Here is a 24,256-nt window from a genome sequence, read left to right on the forward strand (position 1 = left end):
CATAGCTTTTCTTCAGTATTTGCAATCCAGAAACTAAAGTTTGAAATCTTGAGTACATTTCTTCTATACTCTCATCATCCTTCATTCTGAAAAGTTCATACTGATGAACTAGCATCAAAGCTTTAGCCTCTTTTACTTTCTTGCTGCCTTCAAAGTTTGCACAAAGAGAAGCAAACATAGCTTTCGCAGTAGATTTGTCACTCATTTTCATGTATTCGGTGCGAGGTATAGAAGCCACAATGATTCCTCTTATCTTGTGGTGTTTCTTATAAAGCTTCTTCTGAGCAGGAGTATGTATTTTTCTATCTATAGCAGCTCCTTCTTCATCTAAATCCAGGTCATCAACTCCATCTTCCAGTATGTCCCATAACTCTTCATCTAATCCCATGATAAAGCTGTACATATTAGTTTTCCACCAAGAAAACTCTTCTGGATCTCCATTAAACCTTGGAGCTTTTCCAGAGTCTGTTTTCTTGTCAGCAGTATCATAGTCATGCTTGACGCTTGTGTATTTTGGAGTAACTGATTCCTCATCTCCAGACATGTTTTTCTAATAGATCTTGAACTGTAACACGGTTAAGTGCTGTGATAACAGAGCAAGCTCTGATACCAATTGAAGGTGAGAAAAACACAAGAAGGGGGGGTTGAATTGTGTTTTCTTTTTCTGTCTAAAAAAATTCTTCTTCTGATAAAACTTCAGAAGCAGTTTGAGAGTGCTTCTGATGAAATGATCAGAATCAGATATGCAGCGGAAAGAACAGAGCAGAGAAAAGAAAGACAAAGACACAAGCAGTTATCCTGGTTCCTTCCACAACACGGAAGTAGTCCAGTCCCCCTTGCACTTCCAAGGAGATTTCACTATAATCACAAGATTACAACTGCTCAATACTTTCTAAGTATGAGACTTCACAAAACTATGCTCAAGCACACACGCAAGAGTCTTCCAATGCTCAAGCACTAAGCAAGAGACTTCTAATGCTCAAGCACGCAGGCAAGAGACTTCTAATCAAACAAAAATACAGAGAATTGAGTTTGAATTGAACACTTGATATACAATCAGTGGTGTTCACAATACAATACAGAAAAGACTCTAGACTATGAATTTCTAAGATGTATCAAATCAGTGCAGAAATTCAGTGTGCTTTGTAGTATCAAATTGACAGAGTTTTGGCGCTTTTGAACTTATGTATATCTCTATTTTATCTTCAAGTCTTCACTCCTTTATATAGAGGCGTGAAAGAGACGTTGAGATAATCAGCACGTCTAAAGAGTCGTTTGAAATCCTTTGATTATCCACCAGTGATCCTTTGCCTGATTTGGGTGTAGTCCTTTGAAGAATAAACTTCAAATTCATTCCCATCTTGAGTTGTACAAATTCTGCAGGCATGGCTGTTGTTTTGTCTTGTAGCGTAGACAGAAAACAGAGTAGTGGAGGTAGTGGTTGTACACTTGTACTTTGTCAACTCTATTAATGAGAGACAAGTGCTCAGTGTTATCCATATATCCGTTGATACCTCCCTTTCAGTTCTTCGTTCTTCTTTGATAAGACTGAATTGAGAATCAGCAACTTTGAATCTTCAGTTTGATTAAAGGATCAAATGTAGCTTCTGGTGAAAATATTGCTTCTGATGAAAACTTTTGCTTCTGATGAAAATATTGCTTCTGATGACTTTCTGCTTCTGATGACGTCATCTCTTCAGGAGCAGTTTAGCTTCAGGAGCAGTTTAGCTTCAGGAGCAGTTTTCTTCAGATGCTCAGAATTTCTTTTTCTTTCCATTGTTCTTCCAAGACCTATTGAAATAACTTGAGTAGCCTTTGGTCCTGTACACTTGAACAATTATTAGTAATAACCAATTGACAATTTTTAATACCTTGTTATCATCAAAACTTAATAAGGTTCATTGTGAAACACATTTTGTTCCAACAATCTCCCCCTTTTGATGATCTAATAGTATTTAAAATGTTCAATTGTTGTTGATCTAATTAATAAGTTGACTACTGGGACAGAGGTTTGTAAGCTCCCCCTGAGTCTAATAGTTCTTTAAGGTGAGGTTTGTAAGCTCCCCCTAAGTTCTATTCTTATTAATTAAATTTCAATAAAATACTTATAAAATCAAATCAGAAGTATTTAAAAGAAATTTAGAAGTGGTTGTAGTGGGGCTCAGTGCCTTAAAAATACTATACATTTACTCCCCCTTTTGTCATCAACAAAAAGAATAAGAACAAAAGACAGAGTAGCAGAGCATATAACCAAATAAAAACATAATAAGTATCAGAGCAAGAAGTATCAGAGCATATGACATTAAAATCAATAAATATCATTAGAGTTAAAAAAAATAGAACATAATATTTCAGAAACAATGATAATATTTATAAATGAAGGTTAAGGTACAAAGATAAGACTACACAGAACAAAAGTAAAAACAAGCTAGAGTTGGGTGTGCAACTAAGGTTGGGCTTGCTTATACAACTGTTCTAAGAGATACTTGATCTGTTCATCTTTCTTCTTAAGTAGCTCATCCTTTTCCCTCATTCTTCTTACATGCCCAGCATGAATTCTTGCAGCTCTTGTGATATACTCTTCTTCAGGATAGAAAGGAGTGATGTCCAGAAGAGGTACATAATTCAGCTCTTTGTCCTTAGCTGCTTCATGCATATCATCCAAAAGCTTCTTCAGCATTGCAGAGTGAGATGACACACATTTGGTTCTGAGTTGATCCAGCAGCTCATCAAAGCTCTTCTGTAGATCCATCCACTGATCATAATAGTGAATAGGAGGTGCAGGAACTGTTCTGCGAAGAATCAGTGCCTGAATCTCATCACTAAGTCTAATCAGCTGTTCCTCTATATACTCAGACTCTAGGATATGGTCAGGGATGGGTGAAGGTTCAGTTTGAGTTGTATTTGATGTGGTTGGTTGGTCAGAGGTTAAGTCTATTATAGTGGGTGAGTCTGGTTGTTGTTGTTGTTCTGTTGTTTGGTCAGGAGCAACTTGTTCAGAAGCAGTTTGCTCCTGAACAGTTTGCTCAGGGATGGTTTGGGTTTCTGTTTGGGTTTCCAAGACAGTCTTTTCAGAAACTGTCTTCGAGGCCTTAGTGGGTGTTGGTTGCATTTCACCACCTAGATGTTTTTCTAAGTTGTGAAGGGTTGAGGATTCTTGGTGTTGGGGAGTTTCTGAAGTAGTTGCATCTGAAGCTACTTCAGAGGCTTTTTGTGTGGTTGAGTTATGTGGTGAGTTTGTTGTAGGTTCTGGGTTGGGTTGAGGTTGTTGTACACTAACAGGTTCAGGATTATCTGGATAGAGTGGATGAGTAGGAGGCAAATTGAATTTCTCACAAAGTTTAATTCTATTCTTAGAAAATTCTATTTGAGTTTGCTCCCAGTCAAGTGTTCCTAAATCTGTTAGTTTGGTAGGTTTGGTTTTTAGAAGCTTGTCTATGTGTTGGCTAAGGGGTTTGTCATCTGATTCTGTTGATGATGAAGAGGGTGAAGAGGGTAGAGATGGAATCTGAGTATTAGTTGGAGCATTAGATGGATTACCTGAAGACTGAGCTTCTGGATGAACTGCTTCTGGAGCTTCTGAAGCTGGTTCTGATGAAGTTGCTCCTGAAGCTTGCTTATTCTTCAAGGCTTGAGAAAGCAGAGTTGCTCCATACTTAACAGTTTCTAACTCCGATGCTAAAGCAGCAATGTCAGGAGTAGGCACATACCCTGCAGCCTTGAGACGTTCATCCCTTTCTTCTTCATACAAAATCTTCATCCTTTTCTTCTCTGCTATCTTGGATGCAGCAACCTCCCTAGTATACTGCTCCATTTCTGCAGTCATTTCGAAGCTGGGCATGACTATGGGCTCAGAAGTTGCAGTCCTTTTTGCTTTCTTAGGGCTTGAGTCTTCATCCCAGTTCTCTTCCAGTTCTTCCAACATTTGTGCCCTTCTTCCTTCACCTGTCTTCAGATTTCTTGTTAAATTAGACCTCTTCCTTTTGATGGTCTGAAGAGCAGCTTCTCTTTTATTTTTGGGACTTGGAGGCTTTTCAGAAGCAGCTTGATCAGAAGCAGCTTGTTCAGAACCAGTTTGTTCAGAAGCAGGCTGTTCTGCTGTTTCTTGAGTACTCCTTGTCCTTTTCTTGATAAGAGGGACATCATCCAAATCCTCCACTTCCTCAAGAATGGTGGACATAGCAGATTTTTCCTTCTTAGCTTTCTTATGCTTCTGAGCACCCACCTCAGTAGCATCTTCAGCAAGGTATTCTTCCTTGGTGATCTGCTTCTTTTTAGATTTTCTGCTTTTGGCCACAGGCAGCTCACCACCATACATTTGGTCAGGAACATCCTTCAAGCTGATTTTCTGATTATAGGTTTTGTAGTGATCCATGATATATGCCCTTTGAACCTCCAAGGGATCTTGTTTACAGATGGGAGGAAAGTCTGGGATAAGATCTGATTTGGCATCAGAAGGTTTCAAGTCAGTAGGACTCTTCTTCACATCTTTTGCTTTAATCAGATGCATAGCCCTTAGAGTCTCCCCATTGATAATCTTCCCTCTAACAGTTCCCAACTGTTCATCTGTGAAGATCTGAGCTTCTTTCAGCATCTCAATAATTCCTCCCTGATAGAAAATCTCAGAGAGTAGTCTTCCATAAGGTACCCAAGACCTTTTATTCAGTTGACTCTCTCTGAGTTGATGAACCATATGTCTGAATATGTATCTGGGAATATTTGCCTCTACACCCTTTATGACAAAGTGTAAGAGGATTTTATGTTCCAGAGAGGGCTGATCACCACCACCACCTTTTGGTAGTAGGTTTTCATTCTGAATCTTCAACATAACCTTTGTCTTGGTGTTCATGTCAGAATAGGCAAAGTCCTTTACCTTGTTGTAGAGAGTTCTGTTAACAATAGCATTCCAGGGGCTGTCCTTTGGCTTTGAAATCCCAGCCTCATGTTCTCCTTCTGCTGGTCTTCTGATGACAAAGGCAATAGTGTCCTCAGTGATCCAGACACGGATTCCCATGATGCTTGATCTTATCTGGGTTTTGGAGAAAGTTTCCAAGCCCATTTCCGCTCTAGACTTCCCTTTGAGTTCAGGATTGAGAAGAACTTTTTCATCTTCTTCAATCTTGGCGGCTTCCCTGTCGTAGATGCTGGCTCTAACCCAGAAATGACGAACCAGTGTTTGATAAGTTGGTCCATTTAGAAGATTGAAGTACCTTCCCAGACCTTGTTTCTCGTAGTACTTGCCAATGTCACAGTCGTGAGCGGCCAAAGAATCAAAATCCACCGGACTTTCTGATTGAATATTTAATTCCCATTCCTCCAAGGACATGGTTCTTCCCTTTATCTCATAAGCAGGAGCTTCTCCTTGTTGTTCGTTTGATGATGAACCAGATGCAGAACTTGAAGAAGCCATTGATATGAAGTGGTTTTAGGGTTCTAAGGAGTTTTTGAGAGGATGAGAGAATGCGCTTACGTTCGCAGAGGGTTGAGAAGAAAAATAGAAAGTGTTTGTTGTGAAGTGAGAAGTGTGTGAAATGACTTAGTGTTTTTTTTTTTTTATTAAAACGTTTGTAATTCAGAGGGGACAAACAAACACAGCATTAATGACAAATTGGGGGCGCGTGTAAGTACGTCAAAAAGCGAATAAAAACATCATTGCCCTTTTTGTTATACTCCAATACAAATAAACCACGTCAGAGACTCTTCAGAAAACTACCTTTTGGGTAATGAGACAGCTGTTACATAAAGTAACTTCCACCGTTCCCACTAACCAAGCTATTCAGAAGCAAAGAATAACACTTCTGAAGTTTTAGTGCTGACGTCATCTTCAGAAGCACATTTTCCTCAGAACCTCAATTAAGAGCTTCTGATGAACCAAAATGCTTCTGAATAAACTTCAGAACCAAACTTCTTATTCAGAGGCAAGCAATTTTTCAATCAGACACAAAATGCATGTTCAAATTTTTCTTAATAAAATCAAATCTTTCAACAGACAAAGGTTTTGTAAATATGTCAGCCCATTGATGTTCAGTATCAATGAATTGTATATCTAAAATTCCTTTTTGAACATAGTCTCTGATAAAATGGTGTTTGATTTCAATATGCTTGGCTCTTGAATGTAGAATTGGATTCTTTGACAAACAAATAGCAGCAGTATTATCACAATAAATGGGAATACTGTTAGCATTGATCTGATAGTCTTCCAACTGATGTTTCATCCAAAGTAGTTGTGTGCAACAACTTGCAGCTGAAATGTACTCTGCTTCTGCTGTAGACATAGCAATAGTTGCTTGTCTTTTGCTTGCCCAGGATATCAGATTCTCTCCCAGGAATTGACAATTTCCACTGGTTGATTTTCTTTCAATCCTATCACCAGCATAATCAGCATCACAGAATCCAATCAACTTATAATCTAGGGATTTCCTATACAGGAGTCCAAGATTAGTTGTTCCTTTCAGATACCTGAAGATTCTCTTAACTGCAGTTAAATGAGATTCTCTAGGATCTGATTGAAATCTTGCACACAAGCATACACTGAATAAAATATCAGGTCTAGATGCAGTGAGGTATAACAGAGAACCAATCATACCTCTGTAAAGCTTCTGGTCTACTACTGTTCCAGTATCTTCTTTGCTTAAGGTGCAGGTTGGATGCATTGGAGTGTTCATCATTTTACAGTCTTCTAGCTTGAACTTCTTCAGAAGCTCCTTTGTATATTTTGTTTGATGAACATATACTCCTTCTTTACTTTGGTTGATTTGAATTCCCAGAAAGAATTTCAATTCTCCCATCATACTCATTTCAAATTCATCCTGCATTAACTTAGAAAATTCTTTGCAAAGAGATGCATTAGTAGAACCAAATATTATATCATCAACATATATTTGCACAATCAAAATATCTTTCTTAAGAGTCTTTCTGAAGAGTGTTGTGTCAACTTGTCCTCTTTCAAAATCATTTTTAATTAAGAAATTACTTAGTCTATCATACCAAGCTCTGGGAGCTTGTTTCAAGCCATATAGTGATTTCTTAAGTTTATAAACATGGTCAGGATGCTTAAGATCCTCAAACCCAGGAGGTTGTTTAACATACACTTCTTCTTCAATGATACCATTAAGAAAGGCACTTTTGACATCCATTTGATATAATATTATGCCATGATTAATTGCGTAGGATAGAAGTAACCTGATTGCTTCCAATCTTGCAACTGGAGCAAATGTTTCAGTGTAATCAATGCCTTCTTGTTGACTGTAGCCTTGAGCAACAAGTCTGGCTTTGTTTCTGGTTACTTCTCCTTGTTCATTCAGCTTGTTTCTGAATACCCATTTTGTTCCAATAATGTTCTTCTGAGAAGGTTTGGGTACCAGATCCCACACATCATTCCTTTGGAATTGATTTAGCTCTTCTTGCATAGCTAATATCCATCCATCATCTGAGAGAGCTTCTTCAACAGTTTTGGGCTCAATTATTGAAAGCAGTCCTATTAAAGACTCTTCTTGTCTAAAATGTGATCTTGTTCTTCTAGGACTATCTTTGCTTCCAATGATTAACTCCTCAGGATGTGAAGATTTGTGCTTGAATTTAGGTTGAATAACCTGCTGAGTGTTATCTTGAAAGTCCTCAGAAGCAATTTCATTCTGTGCTTTTGGGCTAGGTTCTGCTTCTGAATTAGACTCAGCTTCTGGAGTGATTTCAGTTTCTGGACTAGATTCAACTTCTGTATACTTTTCAGAATCAGAAGGTTGATCAGATTCTGATGCATCTTCAGAATCAGTTGTACCTGCATTACTTTCACTTTGCTCTGAAGTTTTACTTCCAGGCTCTCTATCATCAAATTTTACATGCATAGATTCTTCAACACATTGTGTTTCTGAATTATACACTCTGTATGCCTTTGACCTTTCAGAGTAACCTAAAAAGATTCCTCTTTGAGCCTTGGCATCAAATTTCTTCAGATAGTCTTTAGTGTTTAAGATGTAACAAGTACATCCAAACTGATGAAAGTAAGAGATATTGGGTCTTCTTCCTTTAAAGAGTTCATATGCTGTTTTCTCCAACATAGGTCTGATATAGATCCTATTTTGAATATAACATGAAGTATTGACTGCTTCTGCCCAAAAATGTTTAGCTAAGTTGTTTTCATGGATCATGGTTCTGGCCATTTCTTGTAAGGTTCTGTTCTTTCTCTCTACAACCCCATTTTGTTGTGGAGTTCTAGGAGAAGAAAACTCATGGAGAATCCCATGTTTTTCACAAAAAAGTTCAAATGGCTCATTTTCAAATTCTCCACCATGATCACTTCTGACTTTCAAAATTTTCAATTCTTTTTCAGATTGTATTTGAGTGCAGAAGCTGCTAAACACTTCACATGCATAGTCTTTACTTTTAATGAATTTTACCCAAGTCCATCTGCTGTAATCATCAACAATGACTAATCCATATTTACTTCCATATAAGGATGCAGTGTTAACTGGACCAAAAAGATCAATATGGAGTAATTCTAAGGGTCTGGAGGTTGATACAATGTCTTTAGATTTGAACGAACTTTTCACAATTTTCCCTTTCTGACATGCACCACAAAGTGCATCTGAATGATAATCAATGTTAGGCAATCCTTTGACCAGTTGTAACTTGCTAATTTTAGAAATTAATCTCCAATTAGCATGTCCCAACCTTTTATGCCATACCCATTTTTTATCATTCATTGACAGAAGGCAAACTACCTTCTGATCAGCCAGATCAGAGAAATTTATTTTATAGACATTCTCAACTCTCTTTCCCTTGAATGTAATGGATTTGTCATCCTTGTTAACTAGTGTGCAGTTGGTCTTACTGAACGTTACATCATACCCATTGTCACAAAATTGACTTATGCTCAATAGGTTATGCTTCAGACCATCTACTAGCCACACATTATTAATTGAGATGGAGGAATTACCAATAGTACCTGTACCAATGATCTTTCCAGTTTGGTTGCCACCAAACTTCACTTCTCCTCCATCTTTCATTGTAAGGGTAAGGAACAAAGCTTTCTCTCCAGTCATGTGCCTTGAACATCCGCTGTCTAGGTACCATGACCTTTGTTTCTCTCTTGCCCTTAAGCACACCTGCATTTTTGGCCAATTCAGATTTAGGTACCCATATCTTCATGGGTCCTTTTGGGTTAGCTTTGGAGGTTTTACTTTTCCTCCCTTGTACCTTAGGGTGAATGCTGAGTGGCTTCTGATCATTCAATACTTTAGGTTTGACACCTTTTGGTATTGTTTTCTCAGAAGCAGTAGCTGCTTTGTTCTTCTGATCCTTTTGTTTTGGAATTTTAGATTCTGGTTTAATCAGATTCTGATGAACAGGTTCTGATCTTTTCAGAATTTTAATCTTTTGACTCTTAGGATCAGATTTTGTCATTACCTTGATCTTAAGATTCTCTGCTTTGATGTGATCTTAGCCTGTGAACCTGAAGCTTCAGGTTTTGACTGAACAGCAGTTTTAGCATTTGTACCTTCAGGCACAAAGGTGGATTTCAATCCATCCTTGATACAATCACAGTAGCTCTTGAGACTGTATTCTTTGGATTTCTCCTCAGAATATCCAATCCCTTTGCCTTTGTTCTTGTATGTGCTGTAGATCATAGAAGCAACTTTGCTTCTGTCTATTCCAGCCATAATAAAATCATCCAAGGCAATCTCATGTTTATTGCCTGAACCTTTATCACATTTTTCTTGTAGCTTCTGACAAAGACTCTTGAGTTTATCTTCATATGTTGCTGATATGAGGTTAAACCCTTTGAGTTCTTCTTCAGAAGCTTTTAGTTCCAATAGAGTTGACTTTTGTTGTTTCATCAAATCAACATATTTTTCTTTTAAATCTGTCAACTCATTGGTTCTGTGTTCAAACAGTGATAAAAGTTCTTTTAGAGAATCAACAAGTTCTTGTCTAGGGATTTTAGAATATACCTCATTTTCATCTTCTGAATCTGATTCAGCTTCTGATACTGCTTCTGATGATACTGTTGCTACCAACCCAACGGCTGCCTTAGCATCATCATCAGCTTCTTCTTTATCAGAACCAGATTCACTATCCAAATCTTCCCAGGTTGCCATCAAACTCTTTTTGATTTGCTTTCTGAATTTACTGGAGTTGAAGCTTGATTTCTTGGATTTGCCTTTAAACTTCTCCTTCTGAAGATCAGGGCAATCAGCAATGAAATGACCAGGCTTCTTACAATTGAAGCATCCCTTCTGATCTTCTTTCTTGAAGTTCTTGTAGCTACCTTTCTTGCTCAAAAATTTCTTCTGCTTCCTTGCCAGATACTCAAGCTTGTTGGACAGCATAGCCATCTTTACAGATTGATCTTCATCAGAATCTCCATCAGGTGATTCTTCTTCAGATTCACTGGCTTTGTAGGCTTTGGAAGACTTTGAGGTCTTTCCTTTAGATGGTAAAGCAATGGATTTACTCTTCTTAGAGGTTTCATGCTCATTTAGACTCATTTCATGCACTTTGAGTGAGCTAACAAGATCTTCAACACTTAAAGTATTTAGATCCTTAGCTTCCTCAATAGCAGTTACTTTGGGTCTCCATCTTGAAGGTAGGCTTCTCAAAATCTTACTAACATGATCAGAAGAAACATAGCTTTTCTTCAGTATTTGCAATCCAGAAACTAAAGTTTGAAATCTTGAGTACATTTCTTCTATACTCTCATCATCCTTCATTCTGAAAAGTTCATACTGATGAACTAGCATCAAAGCTTTAGCCTCTTTTACTTTCTTGCTGCCTTCAAAGTTTGCACAAAGAGAAGCAAACATAGCTTTCGCAGTAGATTTGTCACTCATTTTCATGTATTCGGTGCGAGGTATAGAAGCCACAATGATTCCTCTTATCTTGTGGTGTTTCTTATAAAGCTTCTTCTGAGCAGGAGTATGTATTTTTCTATCTATAGCAGCTCCTTCTTCATCTAAATCCAGGTCATCAACTCCATCTTCCAGTATGTCCCATAACTCTTCATCTAATCCCATGATAAAGCTGTACATATTAGTTTTCCACCAAGAAAACTCTTCTGGATCTCCATTAAACCTTGGAGCTTTTCCAGAGTCTGTTTTCTTGTCAGCAGTATCATAGTCATGCTTGACGCTTGTGTATTTTGGAGTAACTGATTCCTCATCGCCAGACATGTTTTTCTAATAGATCTTGAACTGTAACACGGTTAAGTGCTGTGATAACAGAGCAAGCTCTGATACCAATTGAAGGTGAGAAAAACACAAGAAGGGGGGGTTGAATTGTGTTTTCTTTTTCTGTCTAAAAAAATTCTTCTTCTGATAAAACTTCAGAAGCAGTTTGAGAGTGCTTCTGATGAAATGATCAGAATCAGATATGCAGCGGAAAGAACAGAGCAGAGAAAAGAAAGACAAAGACACAAGCAGTTATCCTGGTTCCTTCCACAACACGGAAGTAGTCCAGTCCCCCTTGCACTTCCAAGGAGATTTCACTATAATCACAAGATTACAACTGCTCAATACTTTCTAAGTATGAGACTTCACAAAACTATGCTCAAGCACACACGCAAGAGTCTTCCAATGCTCAAGCACTAAGCAAGAGACTTCTAATGCTCAAGCACGCAGGCAAGAGACTTCTAATCAAACAAAAATACAGAGAATTGAGTTTGAATTGAACACTTGATATACAATCAGTGGTGTTCACAATACAATACAGAAAAGACTCTAGACTATGAATTTCTAAGATGTATCAAATCAGTGCAGAAATTCAGTGTGCTTTGTAGTATCAAATTGACAGAGTTTTGGCGCTTTTGAACTTATGTATATCTCTATTTTATCTTCAAGTCTTCACTCCTTTATATAGAGGCGTGAAAGAGACGTTGAGATAATCAGCACGTCTAAAGAGTCGTTTGAAATCCTTTGATTATCCACCAGTGATCCTTTGCCTGATTTGGGTGTAGTCCTTTGAAGAATAAACTTCAAATTCATTCCCATCTTGAGTTGTACAAATTCTGCAGGCATGGCTGTTGTTTTGTCTTGTAGCGTAGACAGAAAACAGAGTAGTGGAGGTAGTGGTTGTACACTTGTACTTTGTCAACTCTATTAATGAGAGACAAGTGCTCAGTGTTATCCATATATCCGTTGATACCTCCCTTTCAGTTCTTCGTTCTTCTTTGATAAGACTGAATTGAGAATCAGCAACTTTGAATCTTCAGTTTGATTAAAGGATCAAATGTAGCTTCTGGTGAAAATATTGCTTCTGATGAAAACTTTTGCTTCTGATGAAAATATTGCTTCTGATGACTTTCTGCTTCTGATGACGTCATCTCTTCAGGAGCAGTTTAGCTTCAGGAGCAGTTTTCTTCAGATGCTCAGAATTTCTTTTTCTTTCCATTGTTCTTCCAAGACCTATTGAAATAACTTGAGTAGCCTTTGGTCCTGTACACTTGAACAATTATTAGTAATAACCAATTGACAATTTTTAATACCTTGTTATCATCAAAACTTAATAAGGTTCATTGTGAAACACATTTTGTTCCAACAATATGTGAAACAAATGGAAATGGTACGAGGAACATAAATTTAGAAGTAAAACAATGTCAAATTTGAATCCATCATAAAACTTAGAACATTACAATATCAAATTGAAGAAGCACCAACAATACTACAAATTATCAATGTGTCCAAGATCTAGTCAACCTTTATGACCTAGACCCTGTAATTAAACAATCTCTCAAAAATCTCCACACAATATTTATTAAATTGCTGATATGCCCTCAAATTATTAGTCTCACAAAATTACATAAACAACAAAATAATAATAAACAAAAAACCAAAATCAATTCACAATCCTGCAATTCTTTCTGATCTCACCATTAGTCCCAGTAAGAGGACTAATTTTACTCATCTTCACCATAGCAGCAGCAAAGTCTCTAGAAAAAGCAGCACCATCTCTACTATACTTCCTAACCAAAGAAATTTGAGAACCACCACCATTGAAAAGAACTTGATCAGAATGTAGAAGACCTTTATTAGCAATAAGGTCCTTATAATAATTGTTGTCAAATTTAGTTGGAGTGACAGAATCAAAGGGTGCTAAATTGGTGTCACCACCAGAGGTAGGGCAATTTCTTTTTCTTAAGGTAGCCAAGTTTCTGTCAATGTTGGCTTCATTGTGTATGCGATTTCTGAAAAATTGACACTCAGTTTGCCCTATGGTGTGTGCACCAGATAGGACTGTAAGGTCATTTAATGTTAGACTTTTGTTTTGAAACATTCTAGTGAGTGTCGATAGGTCAGAAGATGGTCCAGGGATTTGGCTATTTGCTGCACTTTGACTTGCTGTTCTTGCATCTCTTCTTCCAAGTGGTACTGCCCATGAGGGTCCTCCAAGCTATATAAATTAATTGAAACATGGTTATAGGATACACATATTGTTTATATATAGGGTTAATATTTTTTACATAGGGGTAAACCAGAAACCATTAATATTATAGAGGTTAAACATATATTAACCCTAGTTTATATTTCATGTCTTATAGGACACACATATATGACTTACCAATGCAATTCCATCTCTAGTTGCAAGTGCAAGAATATCAGCACAAGAGACGGTGGCTTTGCAAGCAGTTTCAACACTGGTTTTAATTGTATCAATCACTTCAAAACCCCTAGCTGAACCTTGGTTAGGTCCAGAATTTTTCTCACCGACAAATGTTCCTTTGTCATCCAATAAGATTGATGCATCGCATCCCTACCAAATAAACAAAAATAAAACTCACACATGTTAATGTAATTTTTTTTACAGAAAATAAAGATAACCCGTGACTAAAATAGTAACTGAAGTCTAGCCCGTGATTTTTTTTTGTTTTGAAAAAAGAATATAATATTTATTACTGTAACTTCACTATGGAGCAGGAGTAGTTTATTATGTGATGTTAAAAACACATGCATGATAGTAATATTCATTGCTTTTTGAATTTGTTTACTACAAAAAATTGTGATCAAACTTACAACATACAAGCTAATAACATAAAACGATAAGATGTCAACAAAAAATATTGAAAAATTAAAATGATTGAGATAATCTTGTCTCCTAATCTGTAACATTGACGTCAGAGTCATTAATTGAATATGCAATGAATCAAAGATGATATATGATATGTCAATATGATCTAAACGAGAGCACCGCAAGAAGATTTATAATAAGAGGACAAGGATTGCTCTAACCCTTCATACAACAAAACGAGTTACAAACTTAAGAAACCCAAAGAAATCAATCCTTACATTTCTCTCTTATCTACGAATAAACCACACCCCAAGACAATATTTTAACACGATTCACGACTACACCAATTTTATCCACCAAACCTTTAAACATAACTCTAATCAAACAACACCAATTCTATCAAAGTTTTGACGTAAAAAAAAACATTTCTCTTCTACATTAAATCTCAAGAAACTCATCTCATCTAAATTATATAAGTTATGGAGTGATAAAGATGATTGATAGAATGTGAGATAAAGTAAAATTAAATCATATTTTGAACATGGTAATAAGACTTACATTTACAAAGCAATCATGGAAGAACAATCGAAGTATAGAAGCCCCCATCCGGGCTTCCTTTTGGATAACTTTGATCATTTCATTGCGCACAATGGTTTGGAGATTAGAGCAAGTTTTTGCATAAAAGTTCGGAGAAAGTTGTGCATTAATGGTTGAACAAGCTAAGAGAGAAAATATAGAGAGTGTAACAAAGAATTTAATCAAGGTGGCCATTAATTATCTAGCTTGAAGCTACCAATGGAGGGAAGCAAAGGAAGTGTGTGAATTGTGAATGAAGATACATATGAAAGATTATGCAATATATAGAGGAATTGTTGGGCTGACTGTGATGGTGCATGCATATTTGGAATATAATAATTTGTCCCAATTTTCAAATTTGTCTGCGCAATATAGGTTATAATTTATAGTACTTTTAAAAAAAAATTAGGGAATCTCAGTGAGAGAAAATTTGTGAGATAAAGATGAGTATATAATATGTTACTCATCAGAGTAGTTGAAGCACTCCCAATAATAAAACAAAGAAAAAGCTGGAAATAATTGAAGACTGTGAAGCATTAACAAAAGGGAGAAAAAGCATAAAGTGTATGAAATATTTCAATATCCAATTTTTTTCATAAAAGGAACGTGTTTGTTAAGTAATTTATATTTGTTTTTGTCAGAAAAAAAAAGTAATGAATTGTTATTCCATAATTGTTTTTTAGAGGAATTAATAAATTGTTATCTGTACTTATATTGCAACAGTCAAGAAAAAACTACATGTCACAGATCTGTCATGTGCATTTCTATCTTTTATGGCTCGCGGATCCATTTTGAATGTTCAAACGTGTTAAATTAAATAAAAGATTAGAAGTAAATAATTAAGTAATTAAGTTTTGGCGAACACAATGTAGCCTAACTTTTAGTTGGGTGTAGACATGATCTCAATAGCAAGTGGTTACATATCAAATTTATAGCATTTTTTTTTAAACATAATATCATTGCGCGTAACTACGAAGACTAATCTTTTGAAACTTGTGAGACCTAAATAGATAACAAACTCTCAAGTGCACATACATTCATATACTTCTTTTAATAAATAAAAAAATTGATTTAAGATTTTGAAAAAATATTGTCTCTTTATATATATATATATATATATATATATTCTTAACCTCTTAAAAAGATTATCAAATTTATAATTTATTACAAAGTATAAAATCTATGAAGCTAATAGTAATAACAGTATATTGTTCATATTTTATTTTATTAAACTGTTGAAATTTTCTTTTATTACTTAATATATAATTAATGATTTGTAATATGAGGAGATGATTGTTCATATATTATTGAACGTCCATTAAAAAAAAATTTAATGAATGCAAAGTGAGAATCATGTTCTTACCAATTAAAAAAACAATTGCGTGCCATGCAAAAATTCCAATCATTCAGCATAAATGCTATCTAATCATTAACACTATAAAACCATTTTTTATTGGACCCAGTCACCTACTATTTTGACCTGTTTTTCCCTAGTTGTATTAATTCACGTAAAGCAACGTGATTAGAATGGGCACTTACGTAATTTATATGAAGTTGTGAAAACCACTTATAATAAAATACAATGAAAATCCTTCAAAAAATTAAAATAAAATACAATAAAAATAGCTTGTGATAATTAATTGATGAAAATTATCTGTGGGAAATAGGAAAGTTACCCCACAGCGAGTTAATTAGTCAACACATCTAAAGTCCTGTAAATGTTTTTTTTTTTTTTTTTGCATGGTTAAAATCCTTATTAAAAAAGTTTGAAATAACAATATAAAAAGTAATTTTTTAGCAGATTTGGAAAGAGGCCAATTTTTTACCATATGAGGGAATTCCCAGGAAACTCACATGTTAAGAGTTGAGTATTTTTGTGTGAGGCTTTAGGGTTAGGAATACATTTTAAACACCATGGTAATGAGAATTTATTGGAGGAAGATCTAATGTTTCTCGCTTGTTTTCTTGTGTGATTATCATCGAGGGTTGAAAGAAAACGAAAGAGACAAAAATAGGGTTTGCTCTTGTTGAGACCTTGAAACTAATTTCTTCTTACTCTTTTGTATCTCTAGTATAGACACGTTGATATTGGAATGGAGAGATGCTGTCTTTCTTCAAACATAGGTCAATTTAGGCCGAACTAAGTAAACAATTCATTGTTTGATTTCTCTAGACATAGGTTGTAGATTTGTTCTTGGTTGAAGTTAGCATTGATTGAGATGGTTAGTTTGGTTGCCATTGCTATTTGTTCCAATTTCTTGTTGTATCCTGGCTCCGAAGAAACAAATATTTCCATTTGTACATTATAGGCACTAAATGTGATGTTGAAATTCTTTTTTTTTTTTTGAAATAATCAATTTTCTTGAGATTGAAAAAAATCTCACTTTGATAAAACGATTTGGTTTATCTTCATGGTCACAAAGGACAAACACAAAATTTTGCCTTGAAAGAAACATTTGAACAAATTGGCTTTAATCATTCAAGTTAACTTGGTTTTTCACAAACCTAGACATTTTCAAGGCTTCTTTAGTCAATTGAGTTTTCACAATAGTTTGAACATGTTTCTTTAGTCAATCGAGTTTTCACATCTTTCTGCACCTCAGCTTCCCATCTCCTCCATGAAATTGGGATTGTTCACACTCTAGTAGTCCGATCAGTTTCTACAGCTTCTATATGGGATGAGCAAGGTCACTTGTTGACAACGTGCTTAACTGCTCATCCTATCTTTAATATGGAGTGACGTTGTAGGTCCTTAAATAGGTATGAAGAAATTCTAATCTTGATTATAACACTTATGATTTTTGTTTGAGCAGTACACAATTGAGAAAGAAGAAAAAACAATGCAACATTTGATTAATCCAACATAAAACTAGCATTATCCATTCATTGATTTATGTAAGACAAACAATATATAAAGATCTAGTCAGCCTTTATGACTTTGACCCTCTACTTAATCAATTATCCAAATTCTCCAACACAATATTTATTCAATTGCTAATATGCCCTCCAATTCATGATCAATTAATTCACAAGTCTGCAATTCTTTCTAATTTCCCCATTAGTCCCTGTGAGAGGACTAATTCTGCTCATCTTCACCATAGCAAAAGCAAAGTCTCTTCTAAAAGCAAAACCATTTATACTATAAGCCCTAACCAAAGAAACTGGAGAACCAACACCATTGAAAAGTGCTTGATCAGAATTAAGAAGTCCTTTATTAGCAACTAGATCCCTATAATAATTGTTGTCAAAAGTAACAGGAGAGACAGAATCAAGAGGAGCCAAATTTGTGTCACCGCCAGAAAGAGGACAGTTTGCTTTTCTTAAGGTTGCAAAGTTTGTGTCGATGTTGGTTTCATTGTATATGCGATTTCGGAAAAATTGACATTCTGCTTGGCCTATGGTGTGTGCACCAGAAAGGACTGTAAGGTCTCTTAATGTTAGACCTTTGTTTTGAAACATTTTAGTGAGTGTGGATAGGTCAGAAGCTGGTGAAGGGATTTGGGTGTTTGCTGCACTTTGACTTGCTGTTCTTGCATCTCTTCTTCCAAGTGGTACTATCCATGAAGGACCTCCAAGCTATATAGATTAATTGAAACAAGGTTAATTATTGTGATTCAGAAAGTAATGATGAATCAAAATTCAAAACTATATGCATAAAACACCATAACAATAATTAATATAAAACAAGAAAATAGAATTAGCAATTAAAGTTAGAGAAATAAAAAAAATCTATATTTTTTCTCTTTAATCATTAAATTTGATGACATAGTTAGGGAAATTTTAAAGAAAACTCATGTTTCACATTGAAATAGAAATAAGGTTTGATTTGAGTTTATAAAAAGTGACACTTTTATCTTAAAAGTTCTTGTAAGAACAAATTAAATTCAACATATAAAGGAAGGATTTATGGTGCTATTGCTATACCCAGAGCCGGTCTTAAGATTTTGTGTCTTGGGCATAACAATATAATTATGTCCTTTTAATTATTTTATGTTTCTTCTTGCATTTTTTATGAAAAAGATTCATTCATAATGATAATTATTTAAAAATATATTTTCAATAGAATTAATCAAATCAAGTTAAAAAAATAATATGTATCTATACAATACTAACTATTAAGTAAAAATAATCATTCTGGAGCCTTGAAAAATTGATGTATGCCTCTCCAACCCATGATCAGGGCCACCCCCTTACTCCACCATTTATATTTAGGCACCAAAAATAATGTCCTGAGCTAGAGAGAGAGAAAAAAGATTCAAGTCTCGTATTTTTTTTGTGATGGTCGGGGTTTGAACCTCGAACCTTGCATATATTATACATTATCCATTTCAACTGAGCTAAACACACAAGGACAAGTCGCGCATTTAATAAAACATAATGTTTGACTAAAGTTTATAAAAGTGCACTGTGGTCTCAAATTTTTTGTTGCTAATTTCCTTTTCTAGTATAATGAGTGATTTGATCTGATCTTGTCATCTTGATAAAGAGAGATGGTTGACAAAAACTGGTCGTTTTTCTCTAAAAAAAAAATAAAAAACTGGTCGTTTTAAATGGTACTTGGCTATTTTGTTTGTTTGTTTGTTTCTTTTCATTTTTATAATTTGATCTTGTTGTATTAAGTTATATCTTTTTGTGAAAGATATCTATCTTATCTGGAGGACCCCATATACAACGACAAGAGTTAACATGATTACCCTCAATTATATGTGAGAAAAAGTTAAGAGAAAGTGGCAGACATGGTTTGAAAACAAGCTCATGCCAAAAACAATGTAATAGGAAAAAATTAAACATTCTCAAGCATAATTATTTATTTGCCTTTCTTTTATCACAAAATAAAAATATATGTCTAATAAAAGGAAAGAAAGAAAGAAATGATGGGTGACGAACCAGAGCAATTCCATCTCTAGTTGCAAGTGCAAGAATATCAGCACAAGAGACAGTGGCACTGCAAGCAGCTTCAACACTAGTTTTAATTGCATCAATCACTTCAAAACCCCTAGCTGAATTTTTGTTAGGTCCAGCATTTTTCTCACCGGTAAATGTGGAAGTGTCATCCAATAAGATTGATCCATCACATCCCTACAAAATTAGCAAATAAATTGACATGTTAATGTCTAATGCAAATAAACAAATTATTTTTCAACATTAATAGTATCTTAATGTGAGCTTACATTTACAAAGCAATCGTGGAAGAACAAACGAAGTATAGAAGCACCAATCCGAGCTTCATTATTGATAGCTTTGGTCATTTCCCTGCGCACTATGGTTTGAAGGCTAGGGCAAGTTCTTCCATAGAAGTTAGGAAAAAGTTGTGCATTGGTAGAACAAGCAAAGAGAGAAAGAATAGAGAGTGTAACAAATAATTTGTTTAAGGTCGCCATATTCAATATAAAAATATCTATTATGCTTTAAGCTACCAATGAGAGAAGCTAAGGAAATGTGAGGATTAATTGTGAAGAAGCATATGAAATATTAACCAATATATATAGAGGATTTTTTTTTTTTCTCTCGAGAGGATACAGAGGGATTTGTATAGGCCATTATTACGACGGTGCATGCAAATAATAGTATAACTTGTCCCAAATTTTCAAAGATATCTCCTCAATACGCGCTTTGTATATACTCCTTTTAATTTTATGGATAAAACTTGTGAAATAAAGATGAATACGATGGTTACCCATTAGTTGACTTACCTAATAATAAAACAAAAGAAAAAAGCTGCAAATAATGGAAGATTGTGAAACTAAGTGTGAAAAAAGCATAAAGTATGAAGTAGTCGTTGCTGGGTCGACATATACATGTGTTAATAAAGTGGAAAAAGGCATTTCATGATACAATAGTTTTTAAATAAAACCAAAATATTAAGCAATGTTTAAGTTTTGGATCGAATGACCAATTCAATTGAGAATCGGTTTGGGTTGATTTTTTCTTCTTCTTCTTCTTCCAATTATATTGTAGAGTTGTTGAACAAGTTGAAATTTGGTTCAATAGTGGCTAAGTATAACATTTTTATTTTATTTTTATATCTGTTATTTTGATCAAGTGATTGAACTTACATTACTGTATGCAAGTTCTTTATTTATTTTATTTACTAAAAATAAATAATATTCATTTATTCAAATTGTTAGATTATATCAATACAGTAAAAATTCATTAAAAATAAAAATGTTGAATTTGTGAACAAACTCATAACATCAAAATTGATATCATAAAACAACAAAGTACATAAATTTACAAAAGTTACACTTATTGATTTCTTAAACAATTTATTTTGAAAACTTACTTTTTTTTTTGAGAGGATCTTTAATTAAGAGCAGTTGTTATTCTTAGTTTTTTTTTTAGGAGTAGGGCACATTTTTTATAAGCAAAATTTTATTAAAACAAGGATATGAGATACTTGAAATCCAATACAAATAAGTCAAGAAATTACATGCTTCGAAGACATCCAATTGGGTCCAACCACCATTATGAGAAAACAAATTTTTTATTACGTCCCTCCTCACAAATGAACCAAGATCCCAGTAGACGTTTTATACGATCGACCATCCCTTAAAAATATTTACAACTTTACTTTTAAAAAGAATATTATAACGCTCCATCCAAATATACCACACCGTTGTTGAAAATACGAGGTGAACAACTTTTTCCTTGTTAGTGTTATTAGATAATGAAATGTTAGATACATGTCATAATAACAACAGTCAAGAAAAATCTACTTCTCAAAGATCTGGCATGTGCATTTCATTCTTTCGTGGATTGCGGATCCAATTTGAATGTTTAAAGTGTTAAATAAAGATTAGATAAACATTTAATTTTTTGCATAAATATTATTTGCAACTTTATTGTTTGTTCAAATTTTATTTTGCTATCAGTCAAAAAAACCTCTTATTTTATTTTGCTACATCAATCCTTCTCCTACGCATATTTAGGTAGTGCTAAACAAAAGAACGTAGCATGTTCTTACCAAATAAAAAATTAATAACGTGCCATGCAAAAACTCCAATCATCCATTCAGTATAACTGCTATACTAATCATTAACACTATAATAACATTTTTGTTGGACCCAGTCAGTTATTAGTTTGACTAGCTATTCACACTAGTACGTAGCTGTATATATGCATGTAAAGCAACTTAATTAGAGTTGAGTTAATCAGTCAAACACATCTTTGTGTTAGTTATTTTCGGATCTGACAATTAATATTAATTGGTGAATTTTTCTCATATCGGATACCGACTTATGTCTGGTACTGGTAAATGGCACTTCGCATAGTCAAAATCATTTCAAATAGTGTGTAGGTAAGATGATTTGATGAATTGCATTTCTAAGAAGTAATTCCTATAGTATCGATAGTTAAATGTGTTATCAAACATTTAGAAATATTGTACAACAAGTGTGAGTTGAATATGAAGGATTTATAAGTTCAATTAATGTCTTGAGGTTTTTGGTTAATCATTACTCGAGACTTTTAAGACTATATTCTTTAAAAAATATAGTCGATTTTCTTTCGACTAGTATGAAGCCAAATCCCCTCTCTAAAGTTTGGCCTAACTTTTTTGAAGGACATAGTCGATTTCCATACAACATCACCAATTTTACAATTGTTCGTTAAAATTTTCTCTTCAACTTGAGTGATACTTTCATATCACATAAAACGTCAGAGACTATTCTCAATTTCAACCATCAGATTTGGATTCAATTATTTACATATGCTTCCATCTCTTCGTCATTTTGTACTACACACCTTAGATATTCAAATTATGTAACTTCCGGTCTAAAATTATCTTCAACTTTCACCTCTAAAGTAGAACTACTTCGCCTTTTAGATAGAACTACATTTCACACACTCTGTCTTACTTCCACTCAAGCGAAAGCCATACGTTTCTGAGGCTTGTCTCGAAGCCTCCAAACTCCCATTCAATTCCTCCACCAACTCTTCAAGCAGGACTACATTTACAAAAAAAACATATGTTTAGATGGTAGCTAAAATTAAGGAAACAAATGTTGCACCCTCAATTCTATTATCTAAGTATGCTTTTCTTCACCACTTATTTGAGTTTATCTACTATCATAAACAATTTATGGAGAGTGGAGGTAACATGTTTAGATGTTTAAAACAAATTTTATAGCTAGGTTTCAAAGTAAAATAAAAATAAATTAAAAAAAGTTTTGTCAAGTGCAAAGTTTGAATTTGGATTAGAGAAGATAAAAGACGTTCTTGGTTAACTGAGTTGAACAAACATTTATAATTAATCTGTCATATTATATATTTATAACTGAAGTTAATTTTTTTTAACCTTAGCCTAAAGTTTTGAGATCTAAAGCCTTAACTTGAGCTATTTGGCCCTTGGGCCGATCCTAAATTTATGACATGACACGTATGTGTATTGTTTTAAAATTATTTCATTAAGCTCCCTCTAGGGTAGTTTATTAATCAAGACAACTTATATCTTATAATAAAAAAAAAAGTCATGCTAACTTGCGCCCTTATGTCCAAGTTAAGAAACTAAAAAAGGAATTAAAATTAAAGTCAACTTTTGTATTGAAAAGCTAAAATATTAAACTTTTAAGATATTAAATCCACAAATTTTAAAAAAAAACTTCCAAGTTTAGTTTATAAACTTGTGCCTCAAGACACTAGTTAACATTTTCGTTAACAACTAGTTACAAACCCGTGCTTCGCACGGGTTCAATAATATATTCGATAAAAAAATTCTTCGAAAGAAGAGATGTTAAAACGACGGAACATTGTGATTCATCATAAAATATGTATGAGCTGATTAAGAGAGTTAGTTTATGTGATTGGAATTTGACATAATATTTATGATGAAAACAATTGGAACCAATAAAGGAAACAATGATGTGGGAATTATGATTACATATTATTCAAAATTATAAAAAAGAGTGTTGTTGTTATAAAGTTACCAAAAAATGATTGATACCCATATTTAAAACAGATGAAATCAAGCAAATAAGTAGCATCAGTGAGTGAAGATAATCTAGTATATGATTAGAATTAAGGTGATATGTTGAACGTGCGGATCATGAATACCAAATCTTTATTTGGGAATGACTTGAACGTGCATATTTTTGGGTGGCTTCTCTAGGTCAAAAATTAGCTTATCACCTACCTCATATGTTCTCGGCAAAAGTTGAACCATTGGCCGCCTAAGTATTTTTCGTAACTTGCTCTCTTTGCCGACACTTATACCTTTTTTGAGCTTGTTTGTCGATGAGTGTGATTGTTTTTCGTGTTCCTTTTAGAAATGTCCTTGATATCTCATTTGGAAAGTGCTAGGTACAAAACAAATTGCAGTGTTAATTATATATATATATATATATATATATATATATATATATATATATATATATATATATATATATATATATATATATATATGTACATTTCTAAAACATTTACCAAAGCATTATAAAGATTTGCTGGAGGAAAAGAGCATGTTCTATTTTATTCAAGAGATTGGGAAAACAACATTATAATTAACATGATACTAATTGGAACCAATGAAGGAACCAACAATGTGCAGATTAACGTTACATAATAGTTAGATTTATAAAAGAGAATGCAAGTGTCATAGACTAACCAAAAAGGGATTTTTGTCAATATTTACATCAGACAAAATGAAAAGAACAAATGGCATCCCAAAGTCAATATAGTTTACGAT

At 34.2% G+C, this 24,256-nt stretch overlaps 2 protein-coding genes across 2 annotated transcripts; both read right to left on the minus strand.

The window, feature by feature from the left end:
* Window positions 1-12,571: 12,571 nt before the first annotated feature.
* On the minus strand, window positions 12,572-14,829 carry LOC11409509 (peroxidase P7). The gene is made up of 3 exons (XM_003596667.3): window positions 14,557-14,829; window positions 13,552-13,743; window positions 12,572-13,383 (listed from the first exon to the last, which is right to left on the minus strand). Exons 1-3 carry the CDS (start codon window positions 14,767-14,769, stop codon window positions 12,829-12,831), a joined length of 960 nt encoding a protein of 319 aa, XP_003596715.1. The 5' UTR covers window positions 14,770-14,829; the 3' UTR covers window positions 12,572-12,828.
* A 2,598-nt stretch (window positions 14,830-17,427) lies between these two features.
* On the minus strand, window positions 17,428-20,038 carry LOC11411032 (peroxidase P7). Its single transcript, XM_003596668.4, has 3 exons — window positions 19,746-20,038; window positions 19,462-19,653; window positions 17,428-18,150 (listed from the first exon to the last, which is right to left on the minus strand). The coding sequence occupies exons 1-3, from the start codon at window positions 19,953-19,955 to the stop codon at window positions 17,596-17,598; spliced, it is 957 nt and encodes a 318-aa protein (XP_003596716.1). The 5' UTR covers window positions 19,956-20,038; the 3' UTR covers window positions 17,428-17,595.
* Window positions 20,039-24,256: the final 4,218 nt, after the last annotated feature.

This window comes from Medicago truncatula, chromosome 2 (assembly GCF_003473485.1).
Source record: "Medicago truncatula cultivar Jemalong A17 chromosome 2, MtrunA17r5.0-ANR, whole genome shotgun sequence".
Lineage (NCBI taxonomy): Eukaryota > Viridiplantae > Streptophyta > Magnoliopsida > Fabales > Fabaceae > Medicago > Medicago truncatula.